An 8,227-nucleotide genomic window follows, 5' to 3' on the forward strand; every position below is an offset into this window, starting at 1 on the left:
TCCCAGAGCCGGGGAGAGAACCCAGGAGTCCTGGCTCCCAGCCCCCCTGCTCTAACCCACCAGCCCCCCCTCCCTTCCCAGAGCCGGGGAGAGAACCCAGGAGTCCTGGCTCCCAGCTCCCCCCTGCTCTAACCTGCCAGCCCCCACTCCCGTCCCAGGGTGACTCACTGGTGCAGGGGGAGCTGGGGGGGTCGGCACTGGCGCGGAAGTACCCGTTGCGGCAGGAGCAGATGGAGGCGCCGGGCGCTGAGGAATGGCTGTAGGGGGGGCAAGGCTGGCAAAGCCCCTCACCCTGCGTGGCCTTGAAGGTGCCGGGGACACAGGCTGGTGAGACAAAAAGGGTCAGATGGCGCCTTCCTGGGAAACAAAGGGTTAAGCAGCCCCCGCCCCCGCCCCAGAGGTGGGCGCATCTCAGCGCCGGGCGAGGGGTCCCTGGGTAACTGGCTGCCCCGCCCCAGAGGTGGGCGCATCTCAGCGCCGGGCGAGGGGTCCCTGGGTAACCGGCCGACCCGCCATTGGAGAACCCGCGATTCAGCCTACCAGCCTGGAACCCAGGTGTCCAGGCCCCCCCAGAACCCAAGCATCCAACTGCTCCAGAACCTGAGTTACCAGCACCCCCCAGAACCCAGGTGTCCAGGTCCCCCACCCTGGGAACCCCGTGTCCAGCATTGCCAAACCCTGGCATCCAGTCCCCCTGAACCCCGGTGTCCATCTCTGGTGTCTGCACCCCCCCCCCTCCCCAGAACCCAGGCATCCAACTCCCCATCCAGGGAACCCAGGCATCCGGGCCACCTCGGAAGCTGAGCATCTGCTCCCCCTTCCCCCCAGAACCCAGGCATCTGGTTCCCCATCCTGGGAACCAGGCATCCGGGCCCCCCAGCTCAGAACCCAGGCATCCAACTCCCCATCCAGGGAACCCAGGCGTCCGGGCCCTCCAGCTCAGAACCCAGGCATCCAACTCTGCATCCAGGGAACCCAGGTGTCCGAGCCACCTCGGAAGCCCAGCGTCCGCACCCCCCTTCCCCGAAGGACCCCAGCGTCTGGGTGCCCCCAGAACCCAGGCATCCAACTCCCCATCCTGGGAACCCAGGTGTCCGAGCCATCTCGGAAGCCCAGCGTCCGCCCCCCCTTCCCCGCAGGACCCCGGCGTCCGGGCGCCTCACCTCGGCACTGCGTGTTCCCCTCGGCAGCCTCATGCCCGGCCAGGCAGACACAGCCGGCGGGCGCGTGCTCGGCCCAGCGCCCGTCCTCCCGGCAGTACATGCTGAGGGGCCCGGCATTCTGCTCCCGGCAGCAGCAAACAGCAAAGGGAGCCGGGCCCCTCGGCTCGGCCGCACGCAGCACCGGCCACGGGCGTCACCAGCTCCGGGCACCGTCTCGGGGAGGCGGCCAGCCGGGCACGGCCCCGGGCACTTTTTGAAGTAGAGCCGCCCCGAGCAGGGCCTACAGGCGCCCTGGTCCTGGAAAGCCACGTAGAAGCGTTTGCTCAGCGGCCCGAGCCGCAGGCTCTTTGACGTTGACTTCCCCGTGGCCTCGGCCCCCGGCGCTTGCGGGTCAGTGTGTTCGGGACGGTCGCCACTCCCAGTGTCCACCTCACGCTCCCAGGCGTTCAGCGGCGCTGGCAGTGCCTCCGCTCGGCCTCGTAGAGAAGAACGTTGAAGGTTTCCTTGCAGGCCGGGCCGGCGCGGGGGGAGAAACTCCACTACCGTGTAGCGCAGCTGCGGCGGAGACGTGGTCCCCCCGGCGGGCACGAACCCGCTGCGCAGCTCAGGCCTCCCGGCCAGGCCCTCCACCGCGCACATCGAAGGTGGCACCGAGTGCTGGCGTCCTCGTCCAGCCCGCTCAGTTCCTCCCACTGCGCGGGGCGCACGGGGGCAGACGAGCGGGAGTCGGAGGTGGGGGATACCGGGAGGAGACGGGGCAGAGAGAGCAGACGATAGGAGATGGGGGCAGGGATGGAGAGATGGAGGGATGGATGCACAGGGAGATGCTGGGGGAGATGGAGTGAGTAGTGGGATAAGGGAGTGCAGGGGGCAGAGACGGGCAGAGAGCAGGTGATTAGGAGATGGGTGCAGAGGGAGAGTGGTGCAGGGGGTGGGAGAGATGGATGGATGGGATGCAGAGGGAGATGGGGTACAGAGGGTGGGAGAGAGGAGGGAGGGATGCACGGGAGATGGGGTACAGGGGGTGGGAGAAATGGGGGAGGGGTGCAGAGGAGATGGGGTGCAGGGGTGGGAGTGATGGGGATGGGATCACGGGAGATGGGTGCAGGGGGTGGAGGATGGAGGGATGGGATGCACGGGGAGATGGGTACAGGGGTTGGGAGAGATGGAGGGATGGGAGCAGGGGAGATGGGTACAGGGGGTGGGAGAGGGGGGACGGGGTGGCAGGGGGAGTGATGGGGGCGATGGGGTGACAGGGAGATGGTGGTTGACAGGGGGGATGGAGCGCAGTGACAATGGAGGGATGGATGCACGGGGAGATGGGAAGATGCAGGGAATGGATCTGATGAATGGGAGCCCAGTGGGTCAGGGGTGGAGAGATGGGGATGGGATGCACAGGGAGAGTCTCAGGTCGGATGGGGTTACAGGGGTAGGGAGAGGATGGGGGATGGGTGCACGGGGAGAACAGGGTACAGGGGGTGGAGAGATGGGGATGGGGTGCAGAGGAGACTGGTGCAGGGTGGTGGGGGTGCACAGGGAGGTGGGGTACAGGGGGTGGGAGAGATGATGGATGGGGTGCACAAGGAGATGGGGTACAGGGGGTGGAGAGGGGATGGAGATGGGGACAGGGAAAGTGGGTGCAGGGGTGGGAGAGACAGGGGATGGGATGCAGGGGGAGGGGACAGGGGCAGAGAACAGGGGAGGACATAAGTCAGTCAGCGGGTGAGGCAGATACCCAGTACCCCCTATTCCTCCACAGCCCCCAACATGCCCCCACGTGCCCCCCCCCCTCCCAGACCACCATGCTCCCCATACCTGCGGATCCCCATCTCACAGGAGCTGCGCCCACCGGCCCCCCCCCCACGCCTCCTTCACCTGCCCTCCCCCTGGGCCCCCATCTGCCCACAGCTTCCCGCCAGCCCCCCACCTGGCCGTCCGTTTGGGGGTACGTCGCTGACTTCAGATCCGACGTCTCCAGCCAGGTGTTCAGCAAGGTCTCTGGGAGACAGAGAAGGAGGGGAAGGGTTATGTCTGGAGTGAGGAGCGGCAACCAGGAGTCCTGGCTCCCAGCCCCCCTGCTCTTCAACCACGCCCCACTCCCCTCCAGAGCGGGAGAGAACCAGGAGTCCTGGCTCCACAGCCCCCCTGTGAGCTGGGAGCAACCCCCTGAATCTTTTCCCATGCACACAGGCTGTGGGGTGTGGGTGATGGTCATTACGGGTGAATCTGAGTCCAATCGGGCGGAGGGTCTGACCCAGGGAGCGCGTACCCTGGGGTACCAGAGGCCTTCCCAGAGGGCACACGGAGACGCCTGTCTCGCTTTCCTGCAGGCCATGTCCTCCTTCGCAGGCTCTGTCGTCACGTGCTTCACGCTGTGCGAGGCATCTGTCGCCACTCGGGTCACACGGGAACAGCAACTGGCAGACTCCAGGGCAGGGACTGCTGGCTCAGGGGGGGGAATGGGGCAGGGGCCTGTCCCTCTAGGGGCGCTGGCTCCCACCTGGCCCAGCTCCGGCCTCCCCACCCAGCCCTTCGGGGCCTCCGGCTCCAGCTGCCAGACCATGACCCTCCCCCCAATCTGTTTTCTCCTCTGCCCACGGCTAATCCATGCCACCCCCCCCCCCCCCCCCCCCCCCCCGATGTGCAAAAACTCCGGCCGCTGCACCCGCCGCTTCCCAGAAAAGGGGTGGTTGTTCCCAGCAAGAGGACTCAGAGCCAGGACGCCGGGTTCTCTCTCTGATTGCAGCCCGCTCCATGCCAGGGCTCCAGGCTGCGAGTTCAAATCCCAGACCACCCCAAAGAATTGGGGGTGGAGAAAGGAGTTAATCCCGGGGCAAGGAGGTGTTCCCCACTCATGGACCAACAGTGGCACGAGAACCCAGAGTCCTGGCTACCAGCCCCCCTGCTCTAACCCACAGCCCCCATCCCCTCCAGAGCCGGGAGAGAACCCAGGAGTCCTGGCTTCCCGCCCCTGCCCAACCACCAGCCCCCACTCCCCTCCCAGAGCCGGGAGAGAACCCAGGAGTCCTGGCTCCAGCCCCCCCTGCTCTAACCCACCACCCCCACTCCCCTCCCAGAGCTGGGGAGAGAACCCAGGAGTCCTGGCTCCCAGCCCCCTGCTCTAACACCGCCCCCACTCCTCTCCCAGAGCTGGGAGGGAACCCAGGCGTCCTGGGTTGAAGACCGGGGAGAAAGGGACGAGCAAAAGACAGAGGCGAAATCCAGGAGTATGATACATCTGCCAAGGCTTTCGGGGGCAGGGGAAAGAGGGCGAGATGGGGGGAGGGGCTAATGAAGGAAGAAAGTCTCTGCCGGGGCTGGGCCGTGGGGCCACAGAGTTTTCAAAGGCAAAAGAAAATGTTCGCTTGGCGGAACAAACCCCGAGGAGAAGAGCAGGAGGCCAAGAGAGAGTGAAAGAGGGGTGTGTGTTGTGTGGGGGGGGGGGGTTCTTTCTTGTTTTCCTTCACTTTTCTTTTCAGGTCTGTTTTGTCTTTCAACAAACCGCCTTCCGCGCTCTGTGTCTTTTCCGCAGCGGATCTTGCGCGAAAGAAACAGTCCTGGCTCTCCAGCCCCCCCTGTTCTGTGCCCCACCAAGCCCCCACCCCGCTCCCCTCGCAGAGCCAGGGAGAGAACCCAGGAGTCCTGGCTCCCAGCCCCCCCTGCTCTAACCCACCAGCCCCCACTCCCCTCCCAGAGCCGAGGAGAGAACCCAGGAGTCCTGGCTCCCAGCCCCCCTGCTCTAACCCACCGGCCCCCACTCCCCTCCCAGAGCCGGGCAGAGAACCCAGGAGTCCTGGCTCCCAAAGACACAGAAAGCTGCACAAATCCCCCCCTAATTTTCACTCACCCTCCACCGCCTGAGTGAGGGGAATCCAGAGACAAAGCAGCCAGAGCTCCATGGCCGGGGTCGGTCCCGAATTCCTGGCCAGGGGAAAAGCTGCTGTCGCAAAATCCTGATCAACCAGCCGGAGGGGGGGAGAGTAAATCCCCAATCGGGGAATCTTTGCTCCAGAAAAATAATCCTTTGCCCAGAAACACGGCAGCCCCAGCCCGCCTTGATCTGGGACAGCTGAATCCCCAAGATTTCCCTCTCTGGAAGGACTCCGCTACCCCCAGATAGCTGGAAAATTCGACCCACAAGAATATTTACGTCCTAATAAATGACCAAGTCTGGAAAAGATTAACCTCTGAATACATTTCTGGCGTGTAAAAATCAACTCCCTCCCTCCACAAATTTTTTCTAATCTAGAGGAAATTTCTCCCTAGGCTAACAAGCAAATCAGCCCCCCAAAAGGTCCCTAATCTGGAAAAACTCAGCCCCCAAGCGCCTTTCGTCGAGCACAAAATGGACACCCCATTTCCCCCTAGTCTAGAGGGAAACGATCCCTTTTCCCCCAGTCGGCAAAAATGGAAACCCCCAAATGACTCCTAAACTCCGAAACTTTTAATGCTCCATTTTTGCCCAGTCCAGAAAGTTTTAACTCCTCAGTTTGTCTGACTCCCTGATTCCCTCAACTCTAGAAAAAGGAAACCCTGGGTTTCCTCTGCCCCAATCTACAATAATTAAACCCAGATTGCACCCTGATCCAGAAAAATAATTCCAGACTTCTCCTCAATCTAGAAAAAAATAAACCCTGATTTCATCCCAATCCAGAAAAAAAACCAAACCCAGAATTTGCCCCGATCCAGAAAAAATAAACCCAGAAATCACCCTGATCCAGAAAAACGAAACTTACATTTCTTCCCAATCTAGAAAAACAACAATCCAGATTTCACCCTGATCCAGAAAAAATAAACCCAGAAATCACCCTGATCCAGAAAAATTAAACCCAGAAATCACCCTGATCCAGAAAAATAAACTCAGAGTTCTCCCCAATCTAGAAAAAAAAGTTAAACCCAAAATTTTCCCTGATCCAGAAAAAGATAAACCCAGAAATCACCCTGATCCAGAAAAATTAAACCCAGATTTATCCACAATCTAGAAAAAGTGAAGCCCAGATTTCACTCCAATCCCAAAAAGAATAAACCCAAATTTTGCCCCGATCCAGAAAAAATAAACCCCGATTCCGCCCTGAATTAAACCCGAATTTCTTCCTGATCCAGGAAAATTAAACCTAGATTTATCCACAGTCTAGAAAAAAGTTATGCCCAGTTTGCACCCTGATCCAGAAAAGATTAAACCCTGATTACATCCCAATCCAGAAACAATAAACCCAGATTTTGCTCTGATCCAGAAAAAATTAAATCCCTGATTTTACCCTGATCCAGAAAAATTAAACCTAGATTTCTTCCCAATTTAGAAAAAAAACAAACCCAGATTTTGCCCTGATCCAGAAAAATTAAACCTGGATTTCTTCCTGAGCCAGAAAAATTAAACTGAGATTTTTTCCCATCTAAAAATCTCACCCCAAGCTATAAAATTACCCCAGATTTCTCCCCAGTCAAGGAGGGTGGGAACAAACCCAGATTTGCCTCCCAATCTAGAAAAAATAATCTCAAAAATAAGTTTCTTGTCAGGGGGGAATCAAGTTTCCCTACAAACGTGGACTCTGGGAAATCAACGGAGCCAAACACAGTCCGGCTAGAAAAACTGGATTCTCCAAAACTCGCTGACTCTGGCAAAAAGTTGGTTCTGGAGAAATTCCTGTGCCGGGATCCCCTAGAAAAGTCCGGCGTCTCGGAGCTCCCGAAAAGTCGTGGGTCTAGAGCAGGGGCTCCAGAAACCTCTCGAGTCAGGGACGCTTTGACCCCTGGCCAAGGGCCCGTCTCTGGAATAGCTGGTCCCAAAACAATCCCGAAACAATGGGCGAGTCCAGAAAAGTGAAGCCGCCCGGTTGGACTAGACACGCTCCCACGAGCCAGTCCCGAGTGGGGTGTAGGGGGCCGGTCCTGGTGGACAAAGGAAGCCCAAAAACTGCAGAAATTGGGGGCAACAGGGGACCCCAGGATTTTTGGAGGCAGCTGGAAAAAGAAAGAAAGACAAAAACAAATAGCATCCAGGCAGGGGGAAGGCGTCTGCGCTCGGCTCAGAAGCCTGCCCCTCCCTCCAGCTCTTTGCAAGAAGCACCCCCAATTTCCTCCCTGGTCCCCCCAAATCTGCAGCCCCCCCAAACATTTGCAAAACTAAGCAAAGCTGGAGCCAGGTGTCAGCAGACTGAGCAATTGCTTTGGGTCCCATGCAGCTCAAGCGGGACCCCGATATTTGAGGCCTCCGAAATATATAGGGCCCCCCAAACGGGCTAGCACTGCCTCTGGCCGGCGAGCCCCCCTTCCCTCACACCTGAGGCACGCAAGGCCTTTTGAAGATGTGCCCCCAAAAGCTTTTCCCAGTCCCCCAAAGTGGCTGCCCTCACAGGTGCCCCCCCAATCTTGCTGAGAACCCCCCCGAAACTCTTGGCCGAGCGGTGGTCCCCCCCTCTCCCTCAGAAATCCCGCCCACCAACGCTGCACCCCTAAGCCTCGGCAAAGATCCCCCCAACCTTTGCAGCCCCCCAAAGCCTCGTCCCTCCAGGGGGACACCTGGGACTTTTTGCCAAGGGTCCCCCCCAAACCACTTTCCGGACCCGCAAGCTCTTTGCAATAAGTTTTTCCCCCTTCAGATCTCCGCACGACTCAGCCTCATCCCCCAAAAATGTTGGGGGGGGGCAGAATGAGTCTTCGTCCTGCCCGACAGCACCCCGAGATCCTGGCTGGGGGGGACCCCAAAGTTTGCAAACCCGACTCCCGCCCCCAGCCGCGAGTCGCTGCCCCGGGACCCTGCCCTGAGCTCCCGGGTGCAGAACGGTGGGGGGTGAAAATCCCCCCCCCAAGGACCCCCCTTGCTCTTGCCCTGGGGATCCCCTCAAACCCCCCGCGCAGCCCCCGAGATCCCCCCGCTCACCCCGGGCTGCGGCTCGCAACTTTCTGAGCCCAGCGGCGGAGGGGAGGGGAGGGGTCTGCGGAGGGGCGGGGTGTGGGGGAGGTTTACACAAGGGGGGCGTGGGGCTGTGTGTGTGTGTGTGTGTGTGTGTGGACAGTTGTTCTAGGCTGCGCTGTGTGTACCGGGGCAGCACGATGTGTTGTGT

General features: G+C 60.2%; 1 protein-coding gene across 1 annotated transcript in view; it reads right to left on the reverse strand.

The window, feature by feature from the left end:
• EPHB4 (EPH receptor B4) overlaps positions 1-7,183 on the reverse strand; it is a 30,751-nt gene extending 23,568 nt beyond the window's left edge. Inside the window, 9 exon segments of the mRNA XM_075071331.1 lie at positions 3-324; positions 1,164-1,281; positions 1,328-1,367; positions 1,369-1,630; positions 1,633-1,691; positions 1,693-1,823; positions 1,826-1,855; positions 3,091-3,161; positions 5,011-7,183. Coding sequence (XP_074927432.1) covers positions 3-324; positions 1,164-1,281; positions 1,328-1,367; positions 1,369-1,630; positions 1,633-1,691; positions 1,693-1,823; positions 1,826-1,855; positions 3,091-3,161; positions 5,011-5,062 — 1,085 coding nt within the window. The 5' untranslated portion in view covers positions 5,063-7,183.
• Between the last annotated feature and the right edge of the window lie 1,044 nt (positions 7,184-8,227).

This window comes from Chelonoidis abingdonii, chromosome 11, assembly GCF_003597395.2.
Source record: "Chelonoidis abingdonii isolate Lonesome George chromosome 11, CheloAbing_2.0, whole genome shotgun sequence".
NCBI classification, from domain to species: domain Eukaryota; kingdom Metazoa; phylum Chordata; order Testudines; family Testudinidae; genus Chelonoidis; species Chelonoidis abingdonii.